Raw genomic sequence first — 20,319 nt, 5'->3', positions numbered from 1 at the left:
AGTTCATTATTCTGCCCTAGAGCCCGTAATAATCAGCAATTTTGATTGTACGTTGAGTTATTTTCAAAGTCTATATCCCTGCTAAAACAGTTATTAGAAAATTTTAAATTTAGCTCTTATAAGTTATAACTATCCGCGTTTTACAGTTGCCACACGTCCTGTGCTCCAATGGAGAACAGTAGATCCCTCAGGAAACCTGCACAATTAAAGGGAACATTAGAATTAGGTAAAAGTTATTATTGATTTATTTTAATCTTTTAATAAGGCCAATTGACAATATCAGTCGTTTGAGGGATATTTTGAACATTTTTTTATTTTATTCTTAAATATCGTATAATGAGAGTGTTAATTCAACTAGGAATGAACTTGTAATAGATTATCTTTCTTCCTTCAGACTTCTTAGTTTGAACAGTCAAATGTAATTAATGACATTCTAATTACAGAGACTAGAACATTGGTAGGACATTTAGCAAATTACAATTTTGAGAAGTGTATTCAAATCCAAATACAAGGTTTAGGAAGTCAGGAAAATCTGGTAGTATATTGTATATTGATGCTGCAGTTCTAGTGGTAGAAGACGTAAAAATTTAATTACTCATATAGAGAGAAATGGTAAATCAGAAGTGTAAAGAAATTATAAAGCCAACTGGAAGAAGAACATTGTGAGCTAAAGAAACAAAGGACGATTTTAGAAACTGCTAGAAGAGAAGATTGAAAGCTTAAGACAGTGAAGAGGAGGAAGTGGAATTGTGAAGAGAGCCAGGCTGTTCGAGAACAGGGGTAAAAAATTAAATTCCCACGTTTACTCTCTTCCCTCCTTCATAACCGGTATGAAGTGAGCGTATATTCTAGTTTTTTCCACTTTATAATCAAAGTTAAAACTAAATAATAATAATAATAATAATAATAATAATAATAATAATAATAATAATAATAATAATAATAATAATAATAATAATAATAATAATAATAATAATAATAAGGGAAGGGATTAGCTATGAGGTTAGCGTACTGGACTCCCACGCGGAGGTCCCGGGTTCGAATTCAGCAGCTGACCCTTAGATTTTCTCTTCCTAGGAGCTTCCGGTGATGGACAGTGTTGTCTGTAACGAGAGAACACTGTCCGGAGGCCGGCAGTGTACTGGAAAAAGCTCCGGGCGCTAATAACCTCAGCTGTTGATGCGCCAAAAAAAAATAATAATAATAATCTCCTTAACAAAAACTTTTAAGTATAGGGGTTGATTAATCGCCAAAAGGTTTCAAAACATTTCATTAATGCTTAAGTGATATCATTTAAGTAATTTTACTGCATTAACTTTTCAGTAATATTTTTTTTAGAATTTATGTGGCAAGTTCCATCTTTTTAATGAAATCCTTCATTCTACTTAAAACCTTGTCCACTCTTGCCAAGGCATCCTCTATATCTTTCTCATCGGGAGAACCAATCAAACCAGCTGCAAGTACTCGCGAGATTGCCGGGGTTTCACGCCTCTCTTCATTCACGCTGCGTCAAGCAGACGTCAAGTCTTCCTTGGCAGTATATTTGTTATCCCTTCTGGTTTCGGGTTATTCGTCATCCCCACCACACTCCCAACCATAGGCGGAGTGGAAGGCGGCGTTCTCTTTAATCTCAAGCTCCGTTGAAAGGGACTAGAATCACCTCTAACAGGCGGCGTCGAGACTCCATCAATCGGGGCCCTCGCCAATTTTTTTTTTTGGTTAGGGATCCCTCACTTCTTGTCTCTTGCACTTTTAAAACTATTTTCTTTGCATTACTTTTAATAATTTTTAATTTTTTTGGTTACATTCTTCTCACCACTTAAACTCTTGAACTCAATGGAGAATAAGATGTATTCAACCCTCCCCCCGAAGAGGAGCCATACCCTCGAAACCGCGGCCCCTCTAGCCCAGCGCGCCCACAGGTGTTGGCCACATCAGAGCCCCCCGCCGACCCCTTTTTTCTTAATCCGGTCGTCATCCGGAACTACCACCGCCGATGAGATTATGCGCCGAATGATAAGGCAGCCAAGTCGTGAAGGCTACTCCGACCCGGGCCAATACACTGTCCGGCGGCCTGGGAGCACAAGAGTAGAACCCAGTTATTAATCTGTACCGTACACCATACCGCGCGGGAGGAGCCACGAACACGGGGAGCATCCCCCCATGAGAGAACAGGCCGAAAAGGGCAAGGAAAAAGAAAGGAAATTAAAGAACGATAAGCAATCGATTTTAGGATGGGTAAAGAATGGGGAAAAAAGGATAACAGGTATCGGATCATCGGATAGTTGCCCCTTTAGACGCCTCCTACGTCAAGCGGAAGACAATGTGGCAGTATTCTACAACCCCGGAACCACAGGAGGATATAACAATAATAATAATAATAATAATAATAATAATAGGGAAGGGATTAGCTATGTTAGCATACTGGACTCCCACGCGGAGGTCCCGGGTTCGAATCCAGCAGTTGACCCTTAGATTTTCTCTTCCTAGGAGCTTCTTACAGCTCACCGTCCGGTGATGGACAGTGTTGTCTGTAACAAGAGAACACTGTCCGGAGGCCGGCAGTGCACTGGAAAAAGCTCCGGGCGCTAATAACCTGTTGATGCGCAAAAAAAAAATAATAATAATAATAATAACTACTAGGTACCACATCCCTCTTGTCGGCAGGACCGATAACCTATGAAGGAGAGTATGAACCTAAGTCGGATTATCCGGGGCTCCACCATACCTCACTGGCTGAGATATTGGTTGTACGCTAATCAGGTAGAGAGACATGTGCCATCCTAGTCCGAGAAAAGAACATAGCTCTAGGGACGCTATGACCGTAGTCGACGATGCGCCCCCCAAAAAAAATTAATAATAATAATAATAATTAGATAAGAGCACTAAGAGATGGGAGCTGGAACGATAGACAGCTCTGGAAAGAATAGGTTTCAGTCAGCAGCATATTGTAAAAGCCGAAGGAAAATAAATACATTCTAGATCACAGCATCATCAGAAGCGGGGACAGCTGCCCTCATAGATCCCTGAACAAATTGATATTTGCAAAATAAAAGAAACATGGAAAACTTTCGAAAGAAATACGTTTATACAACTGATGCCAAAACTAAAATCTCTTTGTATATTGAAGGAAGTAAACAGTGCTGTGTTTTTACAATTTGCAAAATCACACCTACGAAGATTCTCCACGGTAATACTAGTGTAATAGTGCTGATAACTTTCTAGGTAACTTTTCTTAGATTAAACACCTTCATCTTTTCATGATACTTGGTTCTTTCAAAACTAATATCATTATGAAAGTGATAGTGTTGTATCGTTAATGAAAGAATAAATCAAAGCTTCCGAAAAATATAGACGCTCCTACGTCAAGCGGAAGGCAATGTGGCAATGTGGCTACAACCCCGGAACCACAGGAGGATATAATAATAATAATAATAACTACTAGGTATCACACTCCCTCTTGTCGGCAGGACTGATAACCTATGAAGGAGAGTATGAACCTAGGTCGGATTATCCGGGGCTCCACCATACTTCATACTCCACCATACTCTACCTGATTAGCTTCCGAAAAAATCTGGGGTGGCACCTCTGATCACCAATAACACGATGGATAAAAAAAGTTAACAAAAAAGCAGGAAGCTTCTCTGAGTGGACATAGAATACAGCACATTCAGAATAGCTACACTGTATTCGAAGTTCAGCTTTCCTCACTCTTCAGCAGCACTGTCCAGAATAAATGAATTTACTAGAAGGAAGAATAAATAAATCCCATTTCTCATATTATTTTTGTATTTTTTGTCGTGCTTTCGACCAAGGGGCTGAGTTCATAAGCATGTAGGACAGAAGACTCACTTACCATGCATTTAACAACATAAAAAATGTTGTAATTATCAAAAGCATAAGCCTTGAAAATGACCTAGTCCGCAGTAAAACCTACTCGAAGCTTAACAAAAATTAAAAAAAAAAAAATGCCAGAAATGGGCAGTATTCTCTTTGCTTCTGAATTAATGAATCAGTCACCAAAAGCAATTAACAATATTTGAGTTTACTAGTTTGTTATAAGAATATACATTCTTATTCATTGTTATACATTTTAGTTTATAACAAAATATACATAACAAAACTTTGCTTATTTAAATATATTGTTTGATGTATGCCACTGATTGTAGTATCCTTTTTTCTTTTTATATTTTCTTATTTCTTACAGAAATCTTATTTACGGTTCAATCAGTAAATTAATGTAGAGATCTATAAATTAATTTCGATTGGTTTCCCATGAGTGACTAAAATTGAAAGTACATTAACATATAGTGCTCGAACTAAAGCTCAAAATCGTCTTAGAGAGAATTGTTTCATGCGTCAAATTGTTCCCAAATAAGTTCGCTTTCATTCCAACTGAAGAGCTTCCGACCATTCTGGAGAAGACAAATGTTCTTGTTGTCCTAAAGTTTGGAGACACCCACTAACTAACTCTTTAGGCCCTGTTTATAGTGCATAATCCAGCAGCTGAATGAAATTGTTCATGTTATACCGCGAAAGACACAGGGACCTAGTTCTCTGAAGAAGTAGTTAGTCCAAGGCTATCCCAGCCCCAAGAAATAAATAGCATCATTAACATTTCTAGGAACCGCATGCTATTTTCAATAACAATTCGAGCCCATTTAATGTAAATAATAATAATAATAAAAATAATCAAAAGTTTTTTAAAAATTTATTTTGGACAGTTCTTTACATAATATTAAATAGCGTTGCTTTTGTTTTTACCGTCATTCCAAAACAGTCTGTTTTAGAAGCATGCAGCCATCTGCGAATTTAAGTCGACACATTACAGTTGCTGGTTTCACAAAAAAGTGACTAATCTAGAGATCTGAGTGAGGAGATCACTTTTTTTTGTAAATATGTCAGCCCTCTCAGTTGATATATCTAATTTCCACACATTAAACCTTCTATATTCTAGTAGCTTCAGTTCTGAATTATTTTTATAACATTCTCTGTATTAAGTATTATTAAACATACAGTGATACTAAGGTTGCATCCTAAGTTACTACAGTTTCTATATCGTATTTTTAGTGCATTCATTTAGCTAAATTAGAATTATGAATATTTTCATAGTTGCTTTTTACTTTAGTTTCTTCCGAGGAAACATACAATAAATCTATTTCACTACTTCGTTGTAAATCTTCGCCATTTCTTCCTAGACAAAGTTTACAATAGATTTCGTTACTTTTAGCAAGTTTATGCGAGTAGTTAATGAACTCGTCCCTACAATTAAATTCATAATTATGCTCAAGAGATAAATTTATGCTCATGCCAACGTTTAAATCAGTTAGATGTGAAGCTGCTGGCTGTATCTCATCTTCTTTAATCTTGTTTTTTACTTCCATCCCATATTCTCTCACAGGCTGTTCTTTATTATTAATTGTGAATGCAGAATTAGGCTCAATTATTAAACATTTCTGCCCAATAACTTCATCCAAAACTTGCAGTCTACCGTACTGTTCTCTGTTATAATCTTCCCAATAGACGTACCGCTTTTTTACGCTTTTTCTCTCGTTATGACTATTCTCAACATCTTCAAATTGATTATTTTTCTTGATTTCCATTTGAGCTTCCTTCATATTACTTTCGTCAATCACACCTTTACTGACAACTTTCTCTTTTTGGCCTCTTTTAAAGTTGTTTTTTGTAGAAAGACTCTCATTAGAAGTATTTGCAAAAGTATCAATTAATTTTTCCATTCGAGTATTTCTTCCGTCCTCTTTGTCGAGAATATCTACCTCATTTCTGTCCTTTTCGTTATAGTACATGTCTGCATTCAGATCAATAAGGTCAGTATGATTTTCGAATTGTTCCATTGGATGAATATGTAATGAACATTTTTTATTCGTTTCCACCGATTCATGCATTTCGTTAAGGATTTTTTCCAGTTTTTGCGCAGATTTTACCAGTTTAACTTCACTTTTGCTCTTGTTCAAGTACCAAACAAATTGTGGTTTATAAGTAGTTTCGAGTAATTTACATAGAGAATGAAAAGAGCAATTAGATGAAGTATTATCAACTTGACTCATATTTGTAGATTTACGTTTTCTTGTTTGGAATTCATATTGCCAGTTGATATACATTTTGAAAGCATCCATTATATTCAATGATACCTGAAACTAGCAAAAAATTGAATTTTTTTTCATACAAAGAAACTGACTGTTCATAATTGCTGCATACAATGCACTTTTTCCAGTTTTAAGGTAATAGATGTACGAAAATACTGGAATATCCATAAGTTCTTTATATTTAAAAAATAAATCAATGCTCCTAAAACGCTTTTATTTAAGAGGCAAACAATTGCATGGGAAGCATATAAAGTAAAGAGTTCTCAAAACAAAGAGGAATTCATTGGCTAAGGGTATGAATGAAATAAGATACCAAATTATTTATGGTGATAACTATTTAAATATAATCAGATGTGATGTGATGGAATCAGGAGTTGGCTTAGAAGTCATGAACATAGATTTGAATAGGAGATCTCAAGTTCAAATCCCATGTGTAGCTACTTTTTATTTCATAGAAAACAAATTTGGTAGTCAAGTATTGCTTCCACCCCCGACCACGACACCTAATCGGTGATTGGACGTTAAGCCTCGCCTGAAAAAATAGGCGAATACTTTACTTATAATTAGTTGTGATGCTTGCAAAAAATTTATTTATTTAAAAATTCAGAACTAAATTATTTGTATCGTTCCAGAAATTTTGGTGACTTAATGGTATTTAGATGCACCATTTCGCTACGAAGACATAATATTCTCCACCAACATATATGTACTTAAATCTGTAGCAGAGCTAGAAATGAAATATGAATGTATTTAAAAGTTATAGAAAGAATGTAAGAAAATGATTAGAGAAGGATTACGGTGATTTCAATTTGGGTTAAGCTATAAGGATGGCAGGAGCACAGAGTACTGATCCATCCATTAGCTGTAGTTTAAGTAAATAGTTGTGTATAGTAGAGCGATGAATGTGTGAAGCGAATGTATTTATAAATAAGAATGGAGAGTGAGTGATATTCTAGTGATAAGCACCTAGATGATGCTGGCTGTATGGCGAAAGCCAATGCCAAAGAAAAAGCAAAACAAAAAAAAGTCATGGTGAAATTGAAATAAGGGAATATGTTTGTAATGATTTATTTCGGTGAAAATTAAAATTACTATAAAAAAAAAATAATAATAATAATGACAAGGTGAAAGAAATTACATTGTCACTTAAGAGCTTCATTGTGCTTAGTACCTGGTCGGTCAGATAACTCTTCAACAGTAGTTGTAATATATTCTGTGAAAACGTCCTTAAATGCAATCTGACAATATGAGGATTTAATTGTGGGGCAATTAATATTTTGCGTCTAAAAATTGACAGTGGAGTATTGAGTAGAGATAGTCAATTCATAGCTATGATTTCCCTGTATTCATAATCTGTGTAATTGAAGTGGTCTTCTGTTAAATGTTGTGAAGTAGACCATGTGAATGGTGGATACATTGGATTGAATTATTTATAACTTCTCTTTTTATTTATATAAAAGAAAGAGTTTTAAACTCTATATGATACAGAACGTTTGAAATATTCAAGGCGGAAAAGAAACGTAACAAGCAGAAAGACTTAAATGTTTCATCACTTCCCCATATCACGGAAACATCTATTTTCGCTAGAGTACTCCTATTATATCCCCCTCGGATGAAGTTCCTCGTTCACACTTTTACATCTGCCCTAGTTCTACCAATAAGAGCCCAGTTTCTAGCACTAAAAGCACTGTTTCTAGCAATAGGAGACTAGATTCTGAAATAATACATTTAAAAATATAAAAAAATGAGAGTGTCCGGATTACTAATTTGCTACAATTTTCTAAAGTTTTTATGACTGTGAACTTCGCACAATTTCTAAATTGCCCCTTTTTATTGACTGAAGCACTGCAATAATTTAAAAGCATGAACATGCAATACATTTACCTCACATTCTCTCGCTCTTAAAATTTCCAACGCTTTTCTACAAGTTTTCTCCACCATTGGCTTCATTATCCATTCCTGTTTCCTCTTATTCCATCGGAAACATTCTCTCGTCAACTTCTTTAAAAAAAATAATAATAATAATAATAATAAAACATTAATTAGTAGTCAGTGAGGAAGTGGAAGAGAGTGCTTGATTGTTAAAGTACCTATACCTATACGAGTGGTGTGAAATCAGAAAACCTGAATTGTTTGGTTTCAAAAGATTGGTTTGAGGGCATCGGACTGGAAAGACTGCATTCTCTGAACATTGTAAAGTTTGGAGAATCTCATGGTTCTGCTCTATACGTCTATGTATTACATAGCCACCGCGTATTTTTTTTTGTTTTTTGTTTTTTAACTCCAAAAATTAAGTAAATTGTATATTTGAAGCATTAGGTTCTTGATTATATTAAAACAAAAACAAATGCTGCACTACACTAAGCTTTTTTCAATCAGCATAGATTTCCTAACAACTAATTCCGATCTAACTTTCTTCTATGGAAGGACCTGAGTATTTTTATTAATATTAAAAATTTCACTTACTCTGCATGTTTGCAGGTCAGGCACGCCAAAGTTTTCTATCATTTTTGCATGTCCATAATTGAAATATAGCTTTTTGACCTTATTGATATCATTAAAATAATATTTCAGTATTTCAATAAAATTGTAAGACATAATTTTCTTTTCTTCATTAGTTAATTTTTTAACAATTTCGATGTCACTATTAATGCGTTCTAGTTCTTTCTCAAGTATTTCTATCTCTGACTGCTTACCACTCTAAACAATAAAAATAATTTGTTTGAATCTGGAAATATCATAAAAACTTACGTGGCTATGCGGGTTGGTTGAGTTATAGAAAACTAGGAGCCAAAAATGGAGTACAGAAATATATTTAAAAATACCTGGACTTACATGGACAAGTACAATAGAATAATTACAATGTTAGCTCTTCATTTTTGGCTCTTAGTTTTCTGTAAGTCAACCAAACCGCTTAGTCACGTAAGTTCTTATGATTATAATTTATTTCGTTTCTTATAGTTTTAATGCGATGTATTAATATGTTGTATTTGCAGTGGTTCAATATTCTAAATTGTTGTATTGTCTTATTTGTAATATCCAGGCCCTGAAGAAGGCAATAGATTTGACGAAACGTTGGCAAAAAAAACGGAGTTGTTTTTTTCTGTTTTTGGATCGATTCCTCGCCAATTAAATCCTCAACATAAATATTTTACGGTCACTAAAAGCTGATATAAATTCAAATTTTAAAAAGTAAAATGAAAATACAACTCTATGTATGCACAAAATTGCAATTGTGGCACTATACGGGCATCTGAATAAAGGGGAAGGGTAAGGAAATGATTGAAAAAGATTCAATACTAGACAAGAATCTCGATAAAAAAATAATTAAATATGAAATTTGCTTTAAAAGGAACTCCATCAATGGTGATCGTTCACCATTTCCGAAGTTTCTGAAGAATCACTTTCAAATGAAAAAAGTACTTGTTAAATACAGAGCATTAATTAAAGATCATTACCAAATTAATATTTTGCCCTGGTAATTGATTCCTCATTTTTTCAAAATGTTCTTGACTTTTAGATTGCCTGCAAAAAGCAAATTTTGACAAAGAAACAATTTAAATTTTTTTATTAATACAAATAATTTAATAAATTGTATTTTTATAGATCAACACAGTGTAACAGAAATATTTCGAGGGCATTTAAAATTGTTCTCACTTCCAACCTAAAATGATGTAAGAGGAAGAAGTAAGTTTTGGACTTCGAAACAGTCTACTTCTTAATGGTTCTTTCAACATGTAGGTTAGGTCAGTCTAATAATACGTTCCATGCATCATCGCTGACATATACTTATATGTGTAAATAAACTAATATAAATATTCAACCAACCCCTTCATCAAAGAGGCATGTTAGGGCCAATGCCCTCCTACAGATAGCCCTAGGAAAATTAATATTAAAAATAAATAAAAAGAAATGTGGAGAACAAAACAAAAGAAATATATTCAAACAATTAAAGAATATTTTGCCAGGGATGGGCGGGTGTTGGTCTAGTGGTCAAGAGCGTGGCTTTGTGAGTTGGAGAACCCCAGTTCGAATCCCGCGGATGCAGTCATTCTTATTACTTAATACTTTTTTAAATAAAATGCAGTCATAGGCAGGATTCGAACTGAGGACTTCCCACTTACAAAGTCATGCTCTTGGCCACCAAACACTAACACCCTGGCAAGAGATTCTTACCGTAATGTTAGGTCAAGAAGTCTTGCATACTGGGTGCTTTAAAATGATGTGATGATTGCTTTTATTTGACGATAAAACAAATTTATCCTGGTTCACCCATAACCATTACATTACACTACATGTTTTAAAATCTTCAATTATTATTATTTTTGTTATTCGCGTCACAAATAACATTTTTTGCAGTCAGAGGACCTCCCAAAACGTGTATTTGTGGTGGAAAATTAATATTGAAAACCGTTCACGAATAGATAAAATTGTAACTTTGATCTTAAATATCTCGACAAATATTAGGGATATCGAAACGGGGTTAACGTCATTTTTCACAGTTTTTATGTAGTTTTCATAATCATGGTCAAAACCAGTGGTCCTTATGAAACCTCAATGGGGTTTTTGGCTGTATCTCCGTGAAAAATGAAGATATAGCATCGGGGGAGGAAAATTTGAAAACTAGACCAAAAAAAAAAAACATATAGTTTACTTCATGGGGTTTTTCGAAATTCCGCTTCCCTAAAAAGTTATTAGCGATTGGTGAGTTTGAAATGGATCATCCTGTATACATATATGTACTACATCTACAACTTATGCAAATTGTAATTATTTTTTGAAAATATTTATTTCGGCTTAATAGATTGAAAGAATTTTATTTGAATAATTTGGAATAAATTAACTTACTTTATCAAAGCATCACTTTCTCGGTTTACTGCCCAAGTTTCTGTTGACTCATCATTTGGTACAATAATTCTATTCGATTCGTGCGATAATTCTCTCAACCCTAATAATTTAAAACAAAAACAACAAAATGAATTATCACCATGCGAATTAAAAATTAAAATAAATTACCAAAGGGATGAAAATCAATTTTAGATTTCAATTTGACTAAAGGATGGTTTCTGTTGTAAATTCAAGTTTCCATGTTAGCTTCTTCAGATAAATTGTAGCTGCTAAGTTTAGGAGGTGAACTTTAGAACTACTTTTAGGAAATCTATACATAGAAATGCAAAAAAAGATTGGCAGGATACTGGAAGATCCGAAGACGAAAAAGTAGCTTAACAAGAAATTCTGCTGCAGAAAATTAAAAAGAAAATAACCTACCAAGACGGGATGTATTCATCTAATACATACATTTAAGCCAAAATTGCCTTAATATTTCAGCAATAAAAGTTTTGGACCTTTACCAAAATTACCCAAACTATACAGATATTTAGGGAATTGAAAAAAGCAATAACTATAATAAATAGAGTTTACAAACGATAATCAATGTACATTTCAAATATAATTTAAAATAAATTGACTGCACTTCAATTTACCTCTAAAAACATTCTGAATACTTTTTTGGCCCAACTTCTTCTTTAGATCTGCTATTTCTATTTTACATTGTTCGATCAGTCCATCTCTATAGTCCTTCGCGTGGGCAGGTTTTTTAGGTTCCTCCTGGAAAAATTTCAGAAACTGTTTTTCACATAATTATGTCTTAAATTTATAACTTTAAATTAACTCTAATACAAATTTGTAAGCTGCTGCTTAACATTCTATTTGAATATTTCTTCGGCGATTTACCCATATGGCAATATTGTAATGATATGAAAGTAAGGTGAAAAGTCTTTCTACCAGAAATACATGAATACTGCTAACCCCAACTATGGCCTCAGCGGCACCAAGGTGAAACTCCGGCAACAAGCTTTGATTTAATTAATTTTAACATGAACAAGAGGGAAGGGATTTGCTATGAGGTTAGCATACTGGACTCCCACGCGGAGGTCCTGGGTTCGAATCCAGCTGCTGACCCTTAGATTTTCTCTTCCTAGGAGCTTCTTACAGCTACCTCATGTGGTGATGGACAGTGTTGTCTGTAACGAGAGAACTCTGTCTGGAGGCCGGCAGTGCACTGGAAAAAGCTCCGGGCGCCAATAACCTTAGATGTTGACGCGCCTTAAATCATAAAAAAAAAAAAAAAAAAAACAAGAAAGAGATGAAATTGTGGTTTATACCAGCGACTTGGTAAGCTGAAAATCATTAAGACTTAGAAAATGCAGACACGCACGAAAATCGATATGCAGTTCTGCCCAGAAAAAAAACGCTGGCGTTGGCCAATGCCCAATCCCCTTTCAATCAACGCCACCGTTATTAGTCAATCACAGAGACAAGAGGTAGCACACTCTCCTAAATTACTATTATATAGTAATTATTTCAATAATGTTTTGACTGTGCCATTTTTGAGCGTAAACTCCTTCAATCGCTCTATTTTTGGGAATAATTAATCAATTGGCAAAATTAAAATATTAAAAAAAGTTTTCTTATTTAACATTGGTTTGTAACCATTTCTCTCAGTAAAGGCAGAGTAAAATTTGAAAGTATATAAATGAAATAAAATTGATTCCTTTATTGAAATCGTTTTATTATTTACATAAATTACACAAAGATTGTATATTTTATTTTTTTACTCAGAATAAAAATGATTCCTATATTAGGCGACACCCATTCAAAATAAATAAATTATAAAATTATCAGTAAGTTTCATGAAATATTTGTTTTTTTATGAGTATTGATTTAAACCCTCATTTTAATATTTCTTTGTACAGTTAAATAAATTGTTTAGAATCCTAAAAGAAAGAGAATCTTGATGTAAATACCTATCTATTATATCGGAATAAATGAAATTCAAATTTCTATATTATTATTCATATAGGACTTCTTTTTTTGCATTTTAAATATATTCCAAGTAAAATAGAAAATTTCAAAACTATTAAGCATCACTTTACTGAATGGATCTTTTACTTTTGATTTCTTCATGAATGTTTCTTATGATTATTTATAAACTTCTTATAAATATTACATGCATTCTGTAGAAGACAAGCTTTTATTTGAATACTCATCCTGGAATATTCTTTTTTGGCTCTTTGGTGTAAGTTGTAAGTTTGTGTAAATTGAAGTGTTCCTATAAGTAAGCACCTCGAGAATTGTAATAAGAGGAAGTGAGAGTCTTATGAAATTATATTTTTTTAAGGAATAAGTTCAAGGGAAAAACGCTTCATTTTTTTTTCGTCTCCATCTACAAGCTAAATAATTCAAAGCGTTTTAATTATTTTAAATTTGATATAAGAATAGAAAAATAGGTGTAAAGAAGATAAAATATCAATACTTACTTCTACCTGGACTTGTTCCTTCATTAACGTCTTGTACAGAGAACGTGTGTCATGAAATATACTCTTAAGCAGCAGGTCAAAGTGAGAAACAATTATTCTTTCCCTTAATAAACCGGTCTGTCAATATTTGTCTGTATGAATTACAATCTTAAAATTAAAATTTTGTAAATCTAAAATACAAATATACAAATTAAATGTATTTAATGTACTTAAGTAACTAAATCATATGAATGTAAATTAAGTTTTGCTGAAATTATCTTTCTCTCTGACCAATGTACTAGAGAAGAGTAGCTTACAACTCTACGCTTACTTTCTTAGAGCATGCCATTGTTTCAGCAACTATCATGTCACTATTTTAAGAACCATATTTGTCCCTACCAATGTTTTTAAAAGAGACAAAAAAGATCCAAGTCTATCTGGTTCATCTTTGCAGTCGATAAGCATACTTATAGATCTTCTTTCAGCTTCTAGTTCATTCTGTTAAAATATAGAGAGTATTAACATAAAAGTAATATATAGCTAAAAGCTATTTAATAGTAAACAACTGCTAATTTCAAGTAGCGTTGCCTTACTCATTTCTGTCGTAATTTGTTATAACATTTCACGTGAAAAAGAGGTACAACAATAAGTGAGATCTTCTTTATTTCAGAAAACTTGAAGGGAAATATTTTTTGTGAGAACTCGCCGCTTACTAAATACTCAGTTTGAAAATGGTCCTCAGTACCAGTTTCGCTCTTATCACCTCTACATTGGTTTGAAAGCTTGTAAGATAAAGTTAGCAGGTGAAATTACACACCTTCCGTAACCTATGCTAAACTTTTTACAGAAATTACTGGAATAATAATCTGGAAGAATTCATATCTGTACATTGATGACAAATAAACGCCATGGTAGCCAAGCGGTAAGAGGCGAAGCCCTCAAATCTGCGGTATATTGTGATACTGGGTTCTATTCCTGGTTTCGGCGTTAGATTTTATTTCATGATTGTCATTAAATTTATTGATAAGTATATTTACTAACTGCGTCTGTCCAAAACACCTAAAGGTTGAGGTTATTGTGGATGGATAAGAAAAAAAATTGTACACAAATTGTTGAGAAGCTTCATAAAACCGTTCGTTAGTGTAAGCCTTGTTGTTTGAAATTCTCAAAAAAAAAGGCCGAGCTAGTTTTCGAAACAAAACTATTTCCTTAAATCTACCTCTGCTAAGAGACAATTTGGTGACGTAGAGCTTTTCATTAATTAAATAACTTTTAATACTTCCCGGATTAAATTGAGCAGATTTGTTCCTAAATATGGGGCTTTAAAGACATTATTTGCAAAGAATCACCATGTTTTGCCCATTATAAAATAATTTTCCCTAACAAAAATGTATAAATAATTCAGGCTACGCACTGTAACGTAGTTAATTAGCTTCTAATTCTAAAAATACCTGGCTTAAGAGGCCAATTACAAATCTTAGTCACACATTATGAGATATGTTTATGAGATACAGACAAAACAATTCATCAAAGTTGGAAGAAGTTGAAACTTCTCAAAAATTAAGGTCTTAATAATATCTTCAACATATAAACGATAATACAAAAATAATAATAAAGAAAACCTTAGAAAATGTAATTCTTATTGCGGGTTGACCAATTGTTCGCAAGCGTCCTGCTATCTTACAGAATGGATTCTCTGTTACAGTTATGACTATGACGCATAAATTCATTATTTCTTTTGGGAAATAACAGATTCTTTTTATTCCTAAAATAATATCAAACGAATTGTCAAGATGGAGTATATTTTTAACTGCATATATAACATTATTTAAAAAGATTACTGAATTTGACATAAAATAAAATCTTCAAATTTAGAAACATAAACTTGCCTGGAAAGTGGCCAAAACATACATACATTCAACATATAAACTGAAAGGGGTGTTTAAACTGAAAAGCTAACGTTCTATTATGTCCAATCATGTACATTCCTCGAATGAGGCAAATATAATGTATTACTTAGATTTTTGCAAATAAAAAATGTTAGCATTCCTTCTTTATTTCTATTTATTATCAGTTTCATTCTTAAAAATAAAAAAAATAATATTGCTCATAGCACTTTGCAAGCATACAATTTTGTTTGTTTGTTTTATTGCTATATAATAAGTACATATACTATACATCAGGCAAAGTGTACATACAGTGAAAACATTCCATGACGAAAACTGCCCAGCAAGGCTGATGCAGAACGCAACCTTAGGGACACAGGAAGAGGGAGCCAGTGCTGATACTCTCGAAGATTTAAATGATTGAAATTGTCTAGGATGTGACATCACGAGACCAACATCTTTTTAGACATCGCGGAGGATTATCAGAATGGATTATAGAGGAAGGAATTAGAGAAGTTGAATTGGCATGGCAGGATAGGCTTCTGTGGAAATTAAGGAATCGTGAATGAATTGTGAATAACGATCGTAAATAATAAATGAAGATCAAACGAGTCCGGCTTAATTTGTAATATCCATATGGAGGTTCTATTAGCAACATCCGGAATTCGGAAACAAAAAAATCTTTTAACCTCATATTCACGATTATTAATTACACAGGGCAGATCTGAGCATTAATTTCGGAAGCAAAGGACCTATTTGTGGGCTAATTGCATTCTTTATCCTCGACTGTTGAAATAAGAGGCCATCTTTGCCTTCTACTTGGGAGGATAAGACAGATAAACCCTTCTTTCAACGCAAGACACAAGAGGCTATGATATTAACTTGTTACATTAAAACAGTTTTTATAGCAACATAAATTTTCCTCAATAATAATATAGAATAACCAATTTGGGGTTGTCGCGGTGTCCTATACCAGGGGTCGGCAACCCGCGGCTCTTTTATCCACATTGTGTGGCCTGTCCAAAATATATTGTATATTTCAATTTTATTGAAACAAATGAAAATTTCATTTATTAAAGTAAAGATATTTTTTCAAAAAAAATTTTAAATGAGATTTGGTCTGAAATTGAATAGAATTACATTAAAATACAGTACGTAATATATAGGACTGCCGCCATTTTCATTCAAACACAGGTTTAGTTGTTATTTATTTGTATATTTACTTTGCAATATGTGAAAATAAATATATAAAACATTTAAATGTTATTGAATATCATAAAATAATAATTTGAGAATACAAATGATCTTCAGAGTTGTTTACACTATCATCCTTGCGGCTCTTGGAAAGATTTATTAAAATTATTTAAGGAGAAATGGCTCTCTACTTGAAATAGGTTGCCGACCCCTGTCCTATACCATAAAATTTAGCTGGACCTGTTATAAACCGTACGGTTTCAATAACACATTGTCCCCTGCAAATGGTAATGTTACTTGACTTGGGTCCAAATTAATATTAAATATGGCAAGCCTACTTTGAGTTGCAAATGCTCTAAAAGCCTTTTTCAAATCTTCTGTAGTTTTAATTCTCACACAAGTAATCATTCTCAAAATTGGCCCTAGATTGCTATCCTGGAGGAATCTGACCTTCTTGCCGTCTCCAAGCATATCAATGTAAGTCTGCGATATCTTTGCATAAGCTGAGCAGCACACATGTAAGTTCCTGTACAAAATAATAATTCCAGTATAAAATAAATAATCATAATAATCACTGTATGAAGATGGAGAATGTGTCTGTAACGACAGAGCGCTTTCTAGGGGCTAGAAGTGCACTAAAAAAAAAGCTTCGGGTTTAGCCGATAACCTGAGATGCGTCTTAAATTAAAAAAATTATCATAATTGAAATAGACAGCAATTATGAAAAGAACTAACTATAAATGCCATCATTTAGAAGACATGTAGCAGATTGTTTGATTCATTTTTTAAAAGTAAAATTAAAATGGAATTATTTCTACCAAGAGATAAAATAAAACCACATTCTGAGTCGAAACACGTGTATAAGCGAAGTTCTCGAAATTGCGAGAATTATAAGTGACGACACAGTTCCTTTGTCTTTAGGGAAATGTATCATAACGCTATATTAACGCATTTAAGATTATTTTTATAAAATCTATCTAATATGGGCTTTCATTTTATTTTATATCAGATGCATTTCAATTCAAGAACGAGAAAAATAAGCTAATTTTACAATAAAAAAAGTTATATTCATTCTATTCTATTTAACCTGGTTTTGGATTTTTTTTTAATTCGTTGAAATTAAAATAGCAGTAATTAATTTCTACCTTTTGCTGCGGCTAATATCCGAGAACAAAATAAATAGTAAATACTTGGGAGAGAATTATCTCAGAGGTTAACATACATGATTCCAACGCGGAGGTCCTGGGTTCAAATCAAGACGTTGGCCCTTAGATTTTTTCTTGCCTAGGAGCTTTTTACAGCTTAGAGTGTGTTAACGAAAGTAATTGTCCGAAGGTGACAATGCACCAAAAAAATCTTTGCTTCAACCTCATATATGACGCGCTTTAAATTATACAAAATATATAAATGTACATACTACTTGGTCAAAGAAATATAAAATGAAATCATTCAAGGCGATCCGACGAATATCTTCAATTTTGAAATTTTAGCAACACTAATACTAAGTAATAGCACATTAACAATTTCAGTTTAAAACATTGAAAAATCAACAAGCATTAAAAATCCATTCATATTTTCTTTTCAGCTAGTAAATTCGCCCAGATATAATCGTTCAAAAAGTTTTTTTTTGTTTTTTTTATTCAATTACTACTACTGAAGAACATTCGCTTTCTAGATAAAATTTGCCTAAAAGCAGAAATCACCAAACAACAGTCCGTGGGCCAAAATAGTCCCCTAGCACCATTAATCCCGCCTTAGTTTATTTTGATTACAACTTAAAATTTATAATGTAAGTTAATCATATAGAATAATAATCAGATGTTTTTATTTAATGGCCAATTATGTAACACAATAACTGACATACATAGAACACGTTAACTTCATTTATGATATCAGATTTATCCGAAAAACTTATAATAAGGGACAAATATAGGTAATTCGCATAATGAAAGTAACATTATATTTGTAATTAATGAGATTTATGTAGCTGTAACGTTACACTAGTCGCACTATATTTCGCTTTTCAGATCGTACTTATCAATCCAAATAAAGACGCGAGGGGATAGAGGCGAATCCCGCAAAGCTATGACGTATTGCCTGGATTCGATTACCGGTCCCGGTCTAGGCCTTGGATTTTATTAAATGGATGATAAAAGAAATTTATGATAAAGTACACTTGCTATTTGCCTCCGCCCATGACACCAAAATTGGTCACTGGACGTAAAGCCCGCCTGAGAAAAAAATTGGCATTACTTTATGGTTCAGCATTCAAACTCTGAAACTGCCCACCTCTCGGTATACCTCTCGTATCTGTTATATGTGACCCTAGTGCTTAGATTAAATTCGCAAACCCTAATCATCAGCCCCTAATGCTAGCCGTTTTTATTTATTTTGTTAAAATATTAAAAAGTAAATTCCTGTTCTGGAATAAGTGATAAATAATTTATTTTAACTATGTTCATAATTTATTTCTCCTATTTATCTTAATAGTGCTCATCATTTTAACCCTTCAGACCAACTGTCTCTAGAAAATCATTAAAATAATTTTTGAAAAATAACGAAAAAATAAAAAAATCGCATCAGTAAAATCTCATTTCAGTTGGTTAATTTTATCAAAAAAGGTAATAATAGCATACGTAGGAAATAAAATCAATACAGAATACAGAAGTTTGAGCTCTCTAAGAATTTTAAATAATTAAGATAATCTGACTATCCAGGCGATCTATAAGAAGATTTTAAGCAAATGTAATAAATCCGCTTTCTCAGGTGTAAGAATTTAACATAGTAATAAAAAAAAAAAAAATGTTATTTACATTCTACATAGTTATCTGTATATTTTAAAAAATTCTATCAAAATGACTTAAACAGTTTAACAAAATAAGAATGTTAATCCTCGTTCACTTATGATAATTAGAAATGAGTAATCCGTAAACATAAATAATTTAACAAAGAAAGAGTGCAAACATTACATTAGGTCTTAAATTAGTACTTTTTTTTATGATTTAAGGCGCGTCAACATCTGAAGGTTATTAGCGCCCGGAGCTTTTTTCAGTGCACTGACTCTCGTTACAGACAACACTTTTCATTACTGGACAGCGAGATGTAAGAAGCTCCTAGGAAGAGAAAATCTAAGGGCTAGCAGCCTTAAAATAGTATTATTAATAAATTAGAAATTAAATAATTATTTTTGCTGCATGTCCAGTGTCTTTACTTCTACATATCACGAGCCCTAATGCCATGAGGTTATGAAGCAATTCGTGATATTGCTGAGATTTAACTTTTCTACAACATAATCGTATTTAATATTAAATGGCTTTGAGAGTCTTTTAACTGGTTCCACAGATCTTCATTACGTTGCCTCCCAAATTCCTGACGAATAAAATACGCTAGAAATTAACCATCCAATCGATAAATTTTACTTTCCCATGGTTTGCGTTAAACTCATAAAATAATTATGTATTTAAATTAATTAGAGGAAAGGAAGTAATTTAACTCACTCAACTGATGGCTCTGGTTTCTTGTAAACACCTCTTGCTGAACATCGATATTCGGGATTTTCAAGGTTTAGAATCTGGAGGAAAGGGGAAATATTGTGAGCTTGCGTCGTGGGAATTTTGATGTTTTTTTGAAGTTTAGGACATTTATCCTGTTGACTATTTTTTTTAATATTCTGACAGTACTGGTCCATTTTAAGAATTACTTCCTCTGGTCTCTGGGCAACATCTTCTAAAAAATCGCGCCATTTATCAATATTAAAATTAATCATTTTTTTTTACTTTCTCTATCGACAAAATTACAGTTTCTATAGTGACTAAAAATTAGTTTAGCAATGCC

At 33.0% G+C, this 20,319-nt stretch overlaps 1 protein-coding gene across 5 annotated transcripts; it reads right to left on the bottom strand.

The window, feature by feature from the left end:
* Window positions 1-4,698: 4,698 nt before the first annotated feature.
* Window positions 4,699-20,304, bottom strand: LOC141458191 (uncharacterized). Of its 5 annotated transcripts, none has more exons than XM_074135881.1 (11): window positions 19,983-20,304; window positions 16,824-17,011; window positions 15,028-15,170; window positions 13,805-13,903; window positions 13,427-13,543; window positions 11,591-11,732; window positions 10,956-11,055; window positions 9,566-9,632; window positions 8,574-8,807; window positions 7,992-8,108; window positions 4,699-6,158 (listed from the first exon to the last, which is right to left on the bottom strand). In XM_074135881.1, the coding sequence occupies exons 1-11, from the start codon at window positions 20,249-20,251 to the stop codon at window positions 5,076-5,078; spliced, it is 2,559 nt and encodes an 852-aa protein (XP_073991982.1). In that variant the 5' UTR covers window positions 20,252-20,304; the 3' UTR covers window positions 4,699-5,075. The 5 variants fall into 5 exon arrangements, with proteins under 5 accessions (XP_073991982.1, XP_073991991.1, XP_073992000.1 ...); XM_074135890.1 differs by having other exon boundaries at window positions 4,699-6,152; XM_074135899.1 differs by having other exon boundaries at window positions 11,591-11,714.
* Window positions 20,305-20,319: the final 15 nt, after the last annotated feature.

Source organism: Rhodnius prolixus, unplaced genomic scaffold (genome assembly GCF_049639745.1).
Source record: "Rhodnius prolixus isolate KJV_2025 unplaced genomic scaffold, Rpr scaffold_1, whole genome shotgun sequence".
In the NCBI taxonomy this organism is placed as follows: domain Eukaryota; kingdom Metazoa; phylum Arthropoda; class Insecta; order Hemiptera; family Reduviidae; genus Rhodnius; species Rhodnius prolixus.
This window is presented reverse-complemented; position numbering and strand designations above follow the sequence as displayed.

Coding starts and splice junctions, on each gene's coding strand:
- LOC141458191 (XM_074135881.1), bottom strand. CDS start 20,251: ATGATTAATTTTAATATTGATAAATGGCGCGATTTTTTAGAAGATGTT. Junction 13,904..15,027: donor TAAGAATTACATTTTCTAAG/GTTTTCTTTATT, acceptor ATATTTTAACAG/AATGAACTAGAAGCTGAAAG. Junction 8,808..9,565: donor CAGGGCAAAATATTAATTTG/GTAATGATCTTT, acceptor TTTATTGTTTAG/AGTGGTAAGCAGTCAGAGAT.